This window comes from Aythya fuligula, chromosome 15 (assembly GCF_009819795.1).
Source record: "Aythya fuligula isolate bAytFul2 chromosome 15, bAytFul2.pri, whole genome shotgun sequence".
NCBI lineage: Eukaryota > Metazoa > Chordata > Aves > Anseriformes > Anatidae > Aythya > Aythya fuligula.
The window spans coordinates 9,841,542-9,858,617 of record NC_045573.1 but is presented as its reverse complement, the minus strand read 5'-3'; the positions used below and the strand labels follow the sequence as shown (position 1 = coordinate 9,858,617).

At 37.9% G+C, this 17,076-nt stretch overlaps 1 protein-coding gene across 1 annotated transcript; it reads left to right on the top strand.

The window, feature by feature from the left end:
* Nucleotides 1-1,625: 1,625 nt before the first annotated feature.
* RRN3 (RRN3 homolog, RNA polymerase I transcription factor) lies at nucleotides 1,626-15,723 on the top strand. The gene is made up of 17 exons (XM_032197669.1): nucleotides 1,626-1,765; nucleotides 2,015-2,071; nucleotides 3,127-3,216; nucleotides 3,300-3,429; nucleotides 3,885-3,944; nucleotides 4,874-4,937; nucleotides 5,426-5,495; nucleotides 7,092-7,190; nucleotides 7,713-7,808; nucleotides 8,222-8,357; nucleotides 9,078-9,208; nucleotides 10,359-10,489; nucleotides 11,343-11,527; nucleotides 12,076-12,184; nucleotides 12,636-12,788; nucleotides 14,222-14,309; nucleotides 14,811-15,723. The coding sequence occupies exons 1-17, from the start codon at nucleotides 1,673-1,675 to the stop codon at nucleotides 14,967-14,969; spliced, it is 1,851 nt and encodes a 616-aa protein (XP_032053560.1). The 5' UTR covers nucleotides 1,626-1,672; the 3' UTR covers nucleotides 14,970-15,723.
* The last annotated feature ends 1,353 nt before the right edge of the window (nucleotides 15,724-17,076 follow it).

Sequence of the window (17,076 nt, the reverse complement as noted above, 5' to 3'; positions counted from 1 at the left end):
TCTCTGCTTTAGTGTTGTGATCATAATTATCTGAGTAAATTGAGCAGGGCTATGAATTCACTGTGGATTATGAGATATGAATCTTGTATGCAATGTCACATACTTAGTGATTGCTGGGTAGGATGGTAGATAGAATGTTGCCACGTCACCCAGAGTATATAGGATTTAAATGCTTACAGTTTTGAATAGTATGTGGAATTAATAATTAAATATAGGAGTTGGAACATCAGAAAAGAAAGATTATGGTCTTCACAGAGAAGCACTATAGTGTTACTAGTGTGATGTGTCTAAACAGTGATGTAAAAAGTACTTGTTGTGGAGCAGTGCTAACTACTGTAAGCTATATTGTGTTTTTTTTTTTTTTGTTTTCACATTTACTTTTTTTTAAATGTGAAGTAGGTACCGTTTCATGCAGTTCGTTCTTTGTGTTCTAAATAATGAAGGCTAACACTAAATAGGAACTGGCAGCTCCAACAATTGTCAGCAGTTAAACATTAACAAATATTTAGCACTATTTTAGTCTCCTGGTATCCTTATCAGTTGTAGCTCAATGCAGCACAAAGTCCATTCAAAGAACTTTCATGCTGTGGATGGTAAAGCAGCTGTACATGCTTGGGAGCGCTGTTGGTGTGTGAACGTAGTCGCACATCTGAAGCTGGATTTATTCAGCCTTGCAGAACGCATAGGACTGTTTTACTAAAATGTAGCCAAGGTCTCCAGTAACCACAGCTTGGATCTTTGTTATGTGGTTATACAGGAGCCTTTTGTAGCTGGTTACCCGAAACTAGCTCAGCGTGGCACCCTCTGTGCCACTTCCTGCATTGACCGACCACTAAGGCATTGCATCACCCTTAATTCATAGCCACATGGAAGGCTACATGCTTGACCTGGGGCTCTTCAGATGTGGACTGGACCTGAAGAAAGTTTTAATGCTGTGCGTGTATGGGTGTATATATATGTGTATATATATACATATATATATATGTATATATATATATATATATATATATAATGGAAGTTACTCATAAATTCTAGCAAAGCTCCCATGGGACTTCTGGGGAGGCAAGCAGGTGGGAGGGAAGTATTAACTACAGGGCAGGGTGTGCAGAGCTAGTGAAGGGGACTAATGCCAGATGCTCTCCGGTGCTGCTGCAGACAGAACCACTGAATCGCTGAGGTCAGAAAAACCCTCCCAGCTCCTCTGGTCCAACCATCCCCACACTGCCACTGGCACCTGCTACCCCATGTCCCCAAGCACCAGGTCCAACCTTTCCTTGAACACCCCCAGGGACGGTGACTCCACCGCTGGGGAACCCGTCCCAGTGCCGCCTGCTGTTCCTGAGCAGCAATGTGCTCCTGACCAGCAGCGTGTTCCTGAGCAGCAAGGTCTGCTCGTTCCCAGCCCGCCCCCTCTGCTCCTCCCGCCCCAGCGACGCGGAGGCAGAGCGGCCGCTGCCCTTCCAGCCGCTCATCTCTATGGTGCGAGGGGAGGAGCGGTGCCCGCTTCCGGCGGGACGCGGGGCCCTTTCCGGCGGCGTGTGGCGGCGGCGGGCGGCGGGGCCGCTGCCGGGGCCGGGCCGGGACAGGAGCGGGCAGCGGCGGGGCCGCCCCTGCCGGCCGCTCGGGGCCGCGCAGCGCTCGGGACCGGCCCCCCGTGCGCGGCGCCGCGGCCATGCTGCGGGGGGACGAGTTCCTGAGCTCGCCGCCCAGGAAGGCGGTGCGCTTCGGGGGCACCCTGCCCGACATCCTGCTCAAGTACGGCCAGGTGAGCCTCCGGGAGCGGCCCTGCGGAGGGGCGGCGACCCCGGCGCTGTCTGCAGAGAGGGTGGCACAAACGGCCCGTCAGCTCCAGCTCCCTCTCGTGCTGCTGCCGCCGCCCTTCGTGGGCTTCCCCTCGTGTTCGCCTTCTTTGTGTCGCTGTTAAGCAGCGTTAGGCCGCTTAGGTACGGTAGCGGCACATGTGGGTTTTGTCAGAAGGGTAGTAAATATTCTTTATTTTTCTTCCCCCTGCTAGGGTGACACGACTGACTATGAGTTGTTAAAACACCAGCTGTCAGACCCAGACATAAAGGTAAGTCGTGTCAGCGTGGAGCTCTGATGATTTAGTGCTCAGCTGTCTGAATGTCACCTGTCAGACAGATCGCGCTGGTGTCACCAAATCCTTTGCTTTAAACATTTAGCAGCATTTAACAGCTTTTTGCTTTGTGGAATCTATCAGAATTATCTCTGAATGAAAACCACCAACTGTTGGTTTATACATATATCATGTATGCAGAATCTTATAAACGATGCCTCATGCTTATTGACTTTAGAGTGAGAAACTTTGTTTTATGATGGATGGGGTCTTCTTCTTCAAGATATCCTTCTAGGTCAGTGATGTTTGTCTGCAGATCACTAACCATGGTTACGTCAAACCATGGCTACTGACTTGCAGTGCCTTTAAGTTGTGTCAATCATTACCTCCTGTTCTCACTGAAAGTATGGTTAATTAAGCATTAAGGTGCATATGTATTTAGCAGTTAAAATAATAGTTTCAGGAATGTTCATTATAGCTGTGAATACCTGCCATGTTTGCTGCCCTTTTTCCATTTTGTTTTCTCTTTCAATCAAACCACAGAGCCCAGCAATACAAAGAGTGCTGCAGGAAGCATTATGTTATATTAAGTTCCTTTTCTTTTTAAGGAGGACATTTAGTAAAGTTGTATTGTCTTTAGCAGGCCTTTTGGGGAGTACAAGCAAATTCAATGTACAGTTTTTTGTGTAGATTTGCTACAGTTTCAATATATGTCTTACTTCAAAACTCGAATGGCTCTTTGCAAACTAAGAACAAAAATAAATTGATTCTGAGTCTGTCCAAGTGAGTTTTGCATGCCTTGCTGAGCTTGTAACTTAAGCCTTCCAGGCAAACTGTTGGTTTAGGAGTTGATAGGCATTTATTCTTTCATTCAAGAATACCATTAGTGAGTGCACTAATTTAGTTCAAGAAATCCCTTTTATATTTATTCTAAATATTTTCTATTTACAGTCTTAATCTTTGACTTGTGGTTTTATAGTTGTTGCTATTAAAAATAGTTTGATCATATTGTTTATTGAAATAGTTGCTTTTTTTTTTCTGCTTATTTTTAGGATGCCCAGATCATTAATTGGCTGCATGAGTTCCGAGCTTCTGTTACATACTTGACCAAGGACTTCGACCAACTGGTCAGCCTTTTGCTAGTAAGTATCTGTTTGTTCTATGGGAAGTTTAAGAGCTTGGTGCTCAAAACATCTGTTTGACATCTGTTTTTACTTGCTTTCAGAAGCTGCCATGGTTGCGAAGAAGCCGAGAAGTAGTGGAAGAATATCTGGGTTTTCTTGGCAATCTGGTGTCAGCACAAACTGTCCATCTTAGGCCATGCCTCCGCATGATTGTATCCCAGTTTGTTCCCCGTGAGTTATTTTTCTTTTCATCTTCTTTGCTTGCTTTATTAAAATGTCTCTTTCTTAGCTAAATTCTGTATGGCATGTATCACAATCTATTGTTTTTTTTTTCCATTGATTAATTTGAATGGCCGAATTGTGACAGACCCTTTTCTGTACCTGCATTTCAGAAGTCATGTTCTGAGGGGCAATTAGATCTATAACAAACCCTGTTTGTGAAGATGTTTAGATGAGGAATGAACTGTGTAATGTTGTTTCTACTGAAAAGGGAAAGCTGAGATGATGGTCATGTCGGATGTTCTTAAGAACCTCCTGGTTCTCTGAATCAGTCTTTTTGACTGATATTTTTAAAACTCTTGTGGATAATTTTGCTGCTTTTGTTGTCCAGCATGCTTTGATTTGGCATTGAAACTGCTACCTGTAAGACTTGCGCAGTTTTCCAATAATGATCTCATTTTCGGTAGCTCGAATAACCATCAGGGAAGAAGATGTGGATATTTCAGATTCTGATGATGATGATGAAAGTGAGTATGCTATTGTAAAACATTTACTAAAGAGGTATACAATGCATGTTGCTTCATTTTTACAAAATTAATTTACTGGAGTTAATATAAAGCATGAAGGAAACAGGACATCCTTAAATTCCTTGTACTTGAGTTAGTGGTGTGGTGACCCACTCCTTGGTACTTCCAAAATACTGTTCCTTGTAGAACATTTGTAGGAATATGGCTGGATGTGTAGGAAAACATTCCTAGTCCTATGTTGTTTCAAAGCCAAAAAAAAGTTAGGAGTTACTTTGTTTTAATATTATTTATCTCAATAAAATTAGGTAGTTTGGGGGATTCTTGAGTGTTGTTGTGTGTCCGTGCTAATTCAATTGATAAAAGTAACAAAAATGCCATGTAATTAGTGCATTTATTGATTAGGCAAACACATAGCTAAATGTCTTTCAAGAGTTTAATGAGTCTTGAAAGCTGAAATAAATTTAAGTTCTGCTTGTGAGGAGCCAACTACTATTCTGGTGTTCACCTGTAACGTTACCTTTATAGAAGCCTAATTAGTTGTTTGACTTGTGCAAAAATGAAGCATAATCTTTAGATAGATTTTATCTAATTTTAGACTTGGATTTGACATTTTGTAAATATTTCTGTAACGTGGGATACATTTTGTATTTCAAAGTTGAGCTTCCATATGAGACAGTATAGCAACAATATCTGGCTTGGTGGAAGCGAATTCAGAGTTTATTCTGATACCATGAATGTTATTTGAAGTTAATATTTGTAATTATTTTAGTAGTAAGGCAATTCAACTTTATTAAAAAAAAAAAAAAAGCAAATGCAATTTTATTTGGCTTTTCTAAAATATTTAATTGATATGAACTGCTTTCATTGGTTCCTGAGTTGGTTTTCTGCAACCCAATGGATAACAATACTTTTTTTTTTTCTTTCTCTAGACCTTTCTGAAAACTTTAATACATGCCATAGAGCATTGCAAACTGTTGTCAGATATGTTCCTTCGTAAGTATTTAATTCCTAGGTTTCATATGACCTTTCCTTACAGCTACAAAACTGAAGATTTTTTTTTCTCCTTATTGGTAGTACAATAAATAATTGTGTAACTTTCTTTTAATATTCACTAAATGGTAGAACGTTCTGTCCAATCATTATGAAATTTCCATAGGCATCAGCAGCTAGTTGTGAATCCTTTTAATTTGAATGGGAATAGGAAGTAGGGAAAGTCATGCTTATAGCAACGTAATTGAAGTAGCTTTTAACAAGCCCACGGTGAAAGTTCACTGCTTATTGTCTATTCTGGGATTCTTGGGATTTGATACAATTAGTTACCTTAAAATAAGGTTACTGTGAAGTAAGCGAATAAGCTTATTCCAGATAATAAGATATTCCAAGTATTATTGTTTTCAGAGTGCTGGAGCTTTAGTATTTGCTGTCGTGGTAACAACCTGTACCTTTCTTTCTTTCTTTTTTTTTCTTTTTCTTCTGTGCAGAACACTGCAATTTCTTATGCCAATACTTGTAGAAAGCTTTCCTTTCATTAATAAATCAGAAAGAACTCTGGTAAGAGCCATGAACTTTATTTTTGTTTGTTCATTTGCTTTTTAAAGTATGACAATTGATTTGGAGGTATTTAATATAAATTTTTTAGTGTATTGCTTTAAAATCTTGTTATTTTTTTATATGTTTATGTCCACGCGTGGGTTTAGTAAAAGGTTGTCCAAACATACTTAAGTTCCTTGTGCATAGGCATTATGCCAGTCTTTAATGAGATAACTGCATATCTTTTTCCACAGGATTGCATTCTTAATCAATGCACAAGATGGACCTGTTTGGCGATGAATCTCAGGGTTGTATAGTAAGGAGACGGTAGGCTACCTGTCTCATTTATTGTAAAAATGGAAAGCATTCATCAGAACAGGGGATTTGATAAGCATACAGAAAGCAAAGGGCAATGTAGGTGAAATCCAATTTGCCAGTAGAGTAGGGTATTAAAATGTTTTATTACATCTCTAGTATGATGCTCCTATGTCATAGAAAACAAGCTGGAATCTCTTAACAGGTTACTGCTCTTGTATGGTATTTATATTTATTCTTACCAACTTGATATGTTGGTGTTTTCTTTTACAGAAGGGCAGAGCCCTGCTCTACCAGCTAAGGTCAGCTGGAGCTGTGTTTTGAACCTTACAAGCACTGGGGAAAAAGAAAGAAAAGAAGTTGTATACCTTGCTAGACTTTTTTTTTTTTTTCAATAATAACTCTGGATATTGAATCCCTATCTGTAAAATGAGGTGGATAGTTGTTCTCAAAAGGTGATATGGGAATAACTTATTTAAGCAGTTCAGTGAGGAACATGTTGTGAAGAAATTAAAAACTGTGATTTCAGGGCAGGGTTTGAGTGGAGTATAATGAAAGTATGGTCCATGCATTGTTGTTAAATCTCTTCAGTTTATAGTTTTTCAGTAAACCAGCTCTGTCCGTTTTATGCACTGAGCCAGATGGCCTGTGGAAAAATCATATGTCCTTGTATAATTAAAGGTTGTGTTATAATGCATATTCACAAAGAGACTATGGTGCACTTAAATGTGTTAGCTTGACAGTTTTGCTATATGAAAGTTGCAGTGTTGTCATTTGTACATGTGTCTGTGTGGGCATGTGCACACTTACAGAACTTGTTTATTAATTTGTGTGAATTATAATCAGAATGACTCTGAGAACACTTACCTGTAGAATTTAAAAGTGTCTTTTTATTCTGATAATCTAAACCAAAGTTTTTTTAGTCTTACTTCAAACAGTGCTACTAGATCTGATTCTACAAATAGGGAGGAATGTGCTTGTTTTCATTTTCCTGGGGAAAGTTTAGGGACAAACGAATGTGGAAATGAATAACTCCTACAGAATATTTATACTCAGTCTGTCTGGAGATACTTGGAAAAATTAGCATGGAAATAGTAGATGAAGAAGTTAATAATAACACAGTTTAACAATTGTAAGTTGGTGTCTGGTTTATATGTTAATTTATTCTAGACTGAATACAGTCTGTCTTAACCTATATCTGGCTCTTTAAGTGACAAAGTGAGAAATGTATTTAAAAATCCTTGGCAGAAATGAGACTTTCAGTTAACATTGTTACAGCTATCCCTTAATTTTGTGTTATAGGAATGTTACGTACATAACCTGCTACGAGTAACAGTGTACCTTCCAACACTGAGGCTTCAGATTCTGGAGCTTATTGTTGAAAAACTGTTAAAGTTGGATGTAAGTTTGTTCTGCATCACCTTTTAAGAAAGCTTGGGGTTAAAATTAATGGAGTAGAAAATAGATACTCTTCAGCATTAAGTTCAACAAAAAGTTATGTTCTAATACTGCTTGTGGTCATCAGTATAAAACCAACCAGATAAGTACTTCATTCCCAGTCTTATGATGTTACTACACCTGAGAGTTTTTTAAACAAAGGGATTTATAGTCCTAAAAAGAGACAGAAGGGATAACATTGTAAATGATTAAGGCTTTTAAATTTGGAGAACCTCAGCATATTCTGAGCATATGTCTGAACCTCAGCATATGTCTGATTTATGGGGAAGGCTTATATTCTGGAGGTGATTTGGAGTGTGTGTGCATTGTATGTGTATCATTCCCTTTAAAAATGTTTATTTAGTCAAGGTCAAGATCTAGCCTAGAAGTTATTAGTGTTGCCTTTTCTTTTATATAGATAATACAAGAAGGTTTCCTGTTGCTGTTATAGTCTTATAAAATTCAATTTTTTGTTTGCAACTGTAGGTTAGTACTCCACAGCAAGATATTGAGGATGCTGAAGAAGCTGCTAATAACTCTGATAGTGTGGAAAAATCTGCAGAGGAGGGACTTTTTGACATGGTTGGTTATCTTGTGCTACTCCAAATTTTTCAGTTTTGAGATGTCTCTGTACTGAGGATAGGAGTACATTATTACTTTATTGTTGCTGCAGTACAAACAGGAAAAAGTGAAACATCTTCAAACATTAACAGCATTCTCCAGGCATTGGATTTATTTATGTAAATATCCAGCATATACACAGTGGATCAATTTCTTTATGTAAAAACACAAGCTGCTATATATAAATCTTATTAAAGAGTTTGTGCTAATTGACTTAGTTTGCAAAAATTTTCTTATGCTAAGCAAACTATACAAACAAAAAAAAACCCCTTCAGCACAAACATAGAAATTTAGTTCAACTTTTCCTGTTTTTTATTGCTGTCTTTGTGATACTGTATGTGTAAAAGATGCATGACTGCCATTTTATCAAACAGGAGGAAGATGAAGAAAGAAAAGGAAACAAAGTTGTCTCTTCCAGTAGTGAGAGAATGGCCCATCCACTTGCGGAGCGGCTTGATATTTTGATGACCATCCTGTTTTCCTATATTAAAGATGTTTGCCATGTGGATGGTAAGAACACATGAGCACTGAATTTGTTGTTTTGCTAATGTGAGAAAAACTTTAAGAGGAATTCTTGCTTTCTGCTGCTGCCACAAGATAGAGCCTTAAATTCTTCATTAGTAAAATTCTGCTGTTGGCACATTCCTGTCTTTGACCACAGTTTTACTGGCTGAAGATGCAAAGGTTCATTTATGACATTAGTCTTCGGTTGGAGACATTTTAATTATATAAATAGGACAATGAATTCAAGCTGTAGCATTACAAAGAGTGGAAGGATAAATAGCTTTTTAGTTAAATAGGCATTTACTAAGGGGTTGAATGTGTTAGATTTACTTATTTAGAATAATATTTAGCAAAATGTTGCTTTATTGTTTTCACATTAATCATGTTTATTTTTTAGTGTTTTCTTCTGGCTTTTCTGAATTAGCACATTATTGCAATGTTTGCATGTCTGCCAGTTTTATATATGTGAAATCATGCAGATATTCATGATATATACCAATGTAAATACTAGTAGAACTGGCGTCCTGGAAGGTCTTAGTAAAAACATTTTTGTTTCAGATGCCAGATAAGCGTAGAAGTTAGTTTGGTAGTGAGTTTTCTTTTTTCTCTCTCTCTCTTTTTTTTTTTTTTTTTTTAACATGTCTCTTGTTGGTTCAGAAAGATACAAATGTCAATTTCACAACATGAAGAAAAATCCTGAAATGGCTTTTTTTTGTTGTTGTGTAGGCAAGCTTGATATCAACAAGACAAAGGATTTGTATCGGGACCTGGTTTCTGTTTTTGACAAGCTCATTTTACCAACTCATGCTTCATGTCACGTGCAGTATTTCATGTTTTACATCTGTAGCTTTAAATTGGTGAGTAGAAACTGTTTTAAAAATTGTCTTATTATTTCTGCATCCTTATTTTGCCTTTTCTACAAAAATCAGTTGTTTTCTGTGGTAATTCTACCATTACCTTACATTTTGGCTGAAGATACATCAGGATTCATTAGTATCTTTACTTTTCCTTCCCTTCTCTGTTACTTGCATTTTCAAGCTTTCCATTATATCTCTGGTCTTGCCATGCTCTTTGTAAACAGCAAATAGCTCACATCTAATCCACGGTGAAGGAACTTGGTTAATAGACATCTTTTACAAGAATCAACTGGACTCTTGAACCTGAGGCACAGTGCTCTAGTAAATTTTTTCAGCATCCCAAAATTATCTTAAAGATACTGACTGTTATTTCTTCAATTTGGTAATTTCCTTCCTCCACTTTCCCATCTCTTAAGCAAAATACTGCTTGTTCTATTACCATTTTAAAATAAGAACATCCATGCTTCTTGCACAAGAATAGCTAAGGATCTAATTAAGTTAATGCCTGGCCTTTGGCAGTGGTGAATAGTGTATGTATTGGAAAGAGTACTGGAATGGGGCTAGCATATTATGGTGCTTTGCAAGAATGCCCTCTCAGCCTCTGGCAATAGCTCAGTAACTTCCTGAGCCAAAGTGATGTTCCTTTGTGGTAATGGCAGGTGATGGACAAATTCAAGGGGGGAAAGTACCTCATTGCTTTTTGTAGTGATGGGAACTTTTGGCATCATGAACTTCCTGTGGCAAAAAGTTCCAGAATATAACTGTTTAAAGTGAAGAATCATGTATTTTGTTTCCTAAAATCAGCTTCCTGTTATTTTCATTGGATGCCCTTCTGCTACAAGAGATGGTGAACAGTTGCTTCCTGTTTAACACCTTAATGCTCTTGTTTTTATAGACTTTTCTCACGTATCTATTCCACACTCTGTCCTAAATTTCAGGTTCCATTCACTTTTTTACAACTAAATACAGAAAAAGACACAGAAAATAGCGTTCTTCCAGCGTTCTTCCACCAGTGAGAGTACGTACTTACAGTGATGGAGGGATTCTTTTTATGGTTTGCTTATGGAAATTGTGGGAATTGAATGTTAGGAATCTATTACTCAGTGTTATCAGCATAACAACTCATGATTTCTATGTATCTTGTTTCTAGGGTTTCGCTGAGGCATTTTTAGACCATCTTTGGAAAAAACTGCATGATCCAAACAATCCTTCAGTGATCAGGCAAACTGCTGGCAGCTATATTGGCAGCTTTTTGGCAAGAGCTAAATTTATTCCAGTTGTGTAAGTTGTTTTGATATATGAGTAGAACCAAACAATTTATGATAAACGCTGAGGTTAAGTACAGAATTCATGGAATGTGCATCCAGTGTTAGCTTTCTGTTCACACAGGTTTGCCAGTAAGCCAATATTGATAGTCGTGTTTTTCTTGTCCACAATAGTATTTCAGTATTGTCTTGAATTTTCCAGGAAGGTGTTATATTTCTGGGATGCAGGCTAATGTTTGCTAGGATTCGTTTCTTGCTGTTTAAGGCTTCACTTACCAAGAAATAGTGAGCATGGGTAGGTTATGTTGTCTTCAGGCAGAGTCATGGATGCTCAGTATATCTGATATTCAGAAGCAGATTTTTTAATGGCCTCCGTTAAGCATGTTACGTAGACTCTGAGACAGGGAAGTTGTGTCCAAGTATCTGGATACATATAGGATTCAAGTACTTCAGCAAATGAGTGAAAATGTTGTCTCTCCTATGTACACATTGTGTATTTTTATGCTGTTCGAAATGTGAGCTTGGTGACTTTAATGTTAACTTGGTATTGCAATTGTCGGACACTGGAGGCATCTCTGTCTGTATGGCTCATGGCCCAAGATTTTTATTGTTTACTGTGCATGTCAAATGCAGCGTGCATTCACCGATTCATCTCTTCTGGCATCTTGTGCTTTCACTGTTTGAGATTTTCAGTGTTAATATATTGTTTCATTGCCTGCTGAGGTAAAGGAGAAAGTTCATAACAGAAGCTACTTTTTCCAGTGAGATTTTTCTTACTGATGTTTTTATAACCACTGAGATCTTTGAATACTTGTTTAATGTCTTTCCTTGCAGATGCTATTTTTACACATTGTTTTTCTCCATTATAGTACAGTAAAAGCATGCCTGGATCTGCTGGTTAATTGGATGCATAAATACATTGATAATCAGGATACAGGGGCTAATGCTTACTGTGATGTAGCTCTCCATGGGCCATTTTATTCTACATGTCAGGCAGCATTCTATACGCTTATTTTCCGTCACAAGCAGCTTTTGGATGGAAATTTAAGGAAAGGTGAGTGTATTAGGTTTGAAGGGCATTGGCATTAATTTGTAAGTTTAACTATTTATTTTTTTTAACAGTCAATTCAATCAAGTATCTGATGGCAAATTTACATTATACTCTAAATGAAGCAAGATGGTTAATACACCTGTGCTACAAAGCTAAATGATCTTTTTTTTTTTTTCTTTGCTGTTGAAAACAGTGCAAATTACTCCTCAGCATAGATTTCTGACCCCATTTACTGAGCATGCTTGAATTTCAGCTGTATAAAACTAGTGTGAGCTTCAGTTAGTAATCTGTTGTAGTCCATAATGGTGCTATCTCTGTCAGTCCCTATGTAAGTGTAGCGTCTTTGTTGGAAGGGTCCCTCAGCTGTGGCAGCTTTTCTGATCAGAAGGCCGTGGGGTAGACCTCTACTGTAAGAGTGAGCCTTAGTATCTGCTTCTGTGGTCTTGTGCAGAGTGCAGGCTAGTAAGACTGGAAATTCTTAGAAATAATGCTAAGCTTAGATGATAAATAACCTTTATATAATATGTTTGTCAATTGTTCTTATTCTGAAGGTCTGTCATATCTGCAGAGTTTAAATTTCGAGCGCATTGTCATGTGTCAACTGAACCCTCTGAAGATATGTATACCCTCTGTTGTGAACTTATTTGCTGCTATTACAAGGTATCTATACATTTACTTCAGTTTCAGGCAGATACAGATTTGAGTGTATGTGTATAATAACAGCACAGTTATTTTAGAATGTGGGTTTTGTTAGGATAGTACTGAGTGTTATCCAAGAGAACTTGTGTAAGATTCCCCATATTCAGGGTGGGATAAATTTAGTTCTGTTTCTGTTTCAATGAAATCCTACAGTACTATAGAACTGCTTTATTGTTTTGTATTGGTGCCAGTATGGTTCTATTTGGAGTGAAGCCTTCAGGAGTGTTGAGGAAAAAAATAGACTCCTACATGTGTTCTTCTGGTGACTGCCTTGAAAACCCCTAATACCAGTTGCAAAATAGGTAGTGATGTTTATGTTTGTTAAAAATAACTTTTGTATTTCAATGCCATCTGAAATACTTGCTTTCAATGCGCTAAAAATGCTTATCTTTCCTTTATTGCTTTTTTAAAGGAAATACCAGTTGGTGTTCTGCTACACAATTATTGAGAGGAACAACAGGCAGTTCATACCAGTTGTTCGGAGTGGAACTGGGGGTGACCTTGTGCAGACATGCACTAACCCACTTGACAGTTTCTTCCCCTTTGATCCCTATGTGCTCAAAAGGTATAGTTTGAAAATACACAATTCGTTTCTGTCTTGTAAAAAAACACAAACTAAAAGCTGTAAGAAACTTTTAGGTTCCCACAGATCACTTTTTTCCCTGAGCTTTAGTACTTCTCTTGTAGCGTATTTCAACCAGAGACTGTCAAGAGATTTTAATAGAAATTTACCCCTACTTGGGTGTAAAGCAATGAAGAAGAAACAGAACCCATTTTCCAGGATGTAAATACCATAATGTTAGCCTGATACATATTTTGTCGGAGCAGTTGTAGTAGTGTGTCTTTCTTTTGTTTTGCTTTGCTTTGCTTTGTGTTTTTTGTGTGTATTCTTTTTTTTTTTTTTTTAAACTTGAGCATAGGGATTCTTGATTGGAGACTTTATCTTATTTAAGTAGCTTGATTTTTTTTAAAGAATAGTGGATTATTTCTGGTTCTCCGAATGTCTAATACTGGGATGCTGTTCTGGTTTAACTCGGTCGGCAGTAGAGCACCACACAGCCGTTCATACACCCTCCCCCCTCCCTCTCTGGGATGGGGAAGAGAAACGGGAAAATGTGGGTTGAGATAGAGACAGTTTATTAAGACAGGATAATGATAATAATAATATACTACTAATAATAATGTGTATAAACAAGTGATGCAAAATGCAATTGCTTACCACCTGCTGACTGATGCCAGCCTATCCCCGAGCAGCCGCTCCCCCCACCTTGGCTGGTCCCCCCATATTAATTGTTAAGCGTGATGCCAGATGGTATGGAATACCCCTTTGGCCAGTTGGGGTCAGCTGTCCTGGGTCTGTCCCCTCCTGCAGCCTCCTGCTGCACCCCCAGCCTGCCCACTGGCAGGACAGAGCGAGAAAAGTCCTTGGCTTAGTGTAAGCACTGCTCTGCAACAATTAAAACATCAGCATATTATCAGCACTCTTCTCATCCTAATCCAAAACATAGCACCCTACCAGCTACCAGGAGGAAAATTAACCCTATCCTAGTTGAAACTAGGACAGATGCTTTAATTACTTTAATGTTATGAGAGCAACGTTCTTTTTGTTGCCTTTTGAAAGAAAGTTGTTTCCATAGAAGGAAGACCTTTCTTAGAAATACATGTGCTTAAAAGAAGCCATACAGAACTATCAGTTAAAAAAATGGAAGAAAATTTTGCTTAATTGAGAGGATAGTGTAGCTGTTAAAAATACTCACAGAGGAGACTTGATTGTAGCCAGACTCCTCAAGCAAATATTTTAAATTTGTATTCATCAGCAAAATGAAGTTATTCATGGGATTAGTTGGGGATTATACATGTATAGAGATTTAATAGCTTGTAAAATACTAAAGAAGGCTATCAAAATTCCAAGCATTTTGCATTGTATTATTAAAATTTTAAAAAATGCTATTTTTACTGAATAAATTAACTTGTACTGTGTTTTAATTCTGCTTTCAGGTCAAAGAAGATTATTGATCCTTTTTATCAGTTCTGGGAAGAATTGAGTGCTGAAGATCTTGAGAATCTGAAGAAACCCATTAAAAGGGTAATCTTTCCTGATCAAAATCTAGTTCAACTTTTGCGAAATCTCTGTCAGCTGCTTCTATTGCAGGATTTTTATTTTTTTTGAGAGAGAGTATAAGCATAATAAACATTTATGGAAAAGTGACTTAGATAAAGGAAGCTTTAGGGATTGATCCAGCCTTGCTTTGAGAATAGTTTTCCCCTCTGCAGAAGAAATTTGTCTGGTGGCACTGGAAAATACTTTGTAGGTATGGTTTAGTATTTCCTAGTGAGAGTATGTCTGATTTTCTTGTCATTCCAACTAGTTACGACAATTGTAATACAACCCAAGTCTTATTATGTCCTTCCACTGCTCATACGTAGCTTGTTTATTACTTACCTTCTTGTCTAGTATTTGTCAGTTTTTTGTTCAAATTTTATTTTAAAATACCCTTTTTGGTCTTAGCACTCATAAATTCTGTCAAATCTTAATAGAGACGTGTAGTATCTTTCTGCTCTCACTGTTCATTTTACATTTATGCAGGGTACTTCTGAAGATGAAGATGATGACTTCTTGAAAGGAGAAACTCCTCAAAATGATGGTGTGGTTGAAATTGCTCCAAATTCTTATGAGTCAAATACCCGGAGCCCATTGAGCAGCATTGGCTCTCCTCCAGACTGTTATGTGCAATATCCACAGTGACCTGGATAACCAACCAGAAGTGAAAAAGGTTGAAAATTGTGTGCAATTTTTTTGCTCGTAAAGAGACTTGAGCTCAACTTTCCAAACTGGCAAATGTTTAAGTAACTACATTTAAGAAAAAATGTTATTTCTTCATCATCAGATTTCTACAGATGTGCTATGATAAATTCATATATTGTTAGAAAAGCCTAGAGAATAAATAGGGTGATATTTTACAAATTTCACGTTGAAATGTTTTTTATGACTTACCAAGGGTTTTTTATAGGTTTTCTTGACTTTTTAAAAACGTTCGTTTACTAATGTTTCTCTCTGAGGTTTTATATATCAGGGGTGAAATTCTGGTCTTTATTCCTATTGATTTCTGTGGGACCAGAAGTACACTGTCAGTATTTGAACTCTGATGACTTTTTTTTTTTTTTTTTTAAGTTGGTTTCAATTAATGGTATGGTCCTGTGATAGGAAAGCTATGAACTGACTCTTAACAGTGATTCTTTTGCACACATCTCTAAGCTTTTCCTATCTGTAGAACAGTATTTTGTAAAGCCCCTTGATTGTGGTACATGTGTTCAGATGGTAAGCATTATTGCTGCTTAAAAACGTAGCTGACACACGTTTTTTTCAGCTGTTAAGGCATGTAGAATGGTCAGGCATGTAGAGTGGTGATTATTGGAAGTGTTGAAAATGAGAGTACCTGAATGTATGATTTGTAGATAGTTTCCTTTGAGGTGCTTGAGAAGAAAAAAAAAAAAAAAAACAAACACGATCATCCATATCCCTAATAGAAAGGAATTGTGTCAGTGGTGTTATTGTATTGTCTGTGTGTCAGTGAAGAGTTTCTCTGTACAGATTTCTTACATTTTCCATGATTGCTGACTTCTAGATGCGAGAATATAAACAGAAAAAAAATGTTATTTGTGTAACATTTAGTTGAAAATTTCATGCCCATTGGACTAAATTCTTTATAGCTTCTGTAGTTCTTGATGAACTTCATTCATCAACCCTTCTTTAGAGTCTGAACTTGCAGGCTTTCTAGGCAATGTATTTATTCAGAGACAATAAAGACTGATGTAAACGGTGCCAATTCCACACCTTTGAAAACATCTTTTTATGTAACTAGAGATCTCTGTGCACTCTAGCTTCTCAAAAGTTGGGATGTTTGTTCTGACAGACTGAAAATGAGTTTCAGGGATGATACTGTAAAATTTGTTGGTGGGATCTGTTCATCACTGGATAAGTTGGGGCTTAGCTTTTGTTTTTAATTTTAGCCTTCTTTACTGTCTTTCCTGAGCAATAAACAATTTCCATCTGAAATAATTGTATCTCTGCTGGCATAGAAGAACCCTTCTCACAGCATGAACAAGGAAAATGTCCTCTGAATTCTGCCTTTTTCTATTCACTTTTATGTCTTCAGTAATCATACGATGGCTTGGGTTGGAATGTACCTTAAAGCTCATCTAACTCCAATGTAGACAGTCAATTAGGAAATGAGGCTGTGTAAAACTTCGCAAGCTGTGGTATCAGGTATGTGATATGAGTTTCTATGTCGCATTTAAGAGCTAAAACAGAATAAGGAAAGACATCTGTGACATGAAATGTCTGCAGGTTTGTAACGTTACATTGCATACTATTCAAGTTGCATAGTCAACTTCAGTATACTAAAGGGACTTGTTTAAAACATAAATTGAGTTAGAAGAGTTCATAGAAACACCAGGGAGTTCTTATGACATTTTTGGCTTGCTTCACGTAACTGCAGCCAGGAGTGCTGGTAGGTGCTGGTGTTTTGCTGAAGATTTCTGTAGCTGCTAATGATACTGAGAGGGTTGCTGGTTCGGAGATGGAAATTTTGCTTTACTGGGTTAGGTCTCCTGTGAAATACAGTGCATCATTTGAAGAAAGTATTTGCTGTAAGTGTTTACTTTGTGAAAATGGGTTTTGAAAGGTAGAGCTAGAGCATACTGTTGGTTTGTTTGTGGCGGCCGCAAGACCGGCGCCCCGTGAGGCGCCGAGCCCGGGGTTCCGTGAGGCGCCGAGCCCGGGCAGCGGCATGGCGGGGGGGCCGTGCCCGCCTCGGGGCTGTCAGCGCTGCGAGGGACGGGCCCTGGTGGCC

What these genes read in the sequence shown, in the direction of transcription:
- RRN3 (XM_032197669.1), top strand. Translation starts at nt 1,673, where the DNA reads ATGCTGCGGGGGGACGAGTTCCTGAGCTCGCCGCCCAGGAAGGCGGTG. An exon ending in TGTCAGACCCAGACATAAAG is followed by an intron (nt 2,072 to 3,126) that starts GTAAGTCGTGTC and finishes GCTTATTTTTAG; the next exon opens with GATGCCCAGATCATTAATTG. An exon ending in AGGAGGGACTTTTTGACATG is followed by an intron (nt 7,809 to 8,221) that starts GTTGGTTATCTT and finishes TTTATCAAACAG; the next exon opens with GAGGAAGATGAAGAAAGAAA.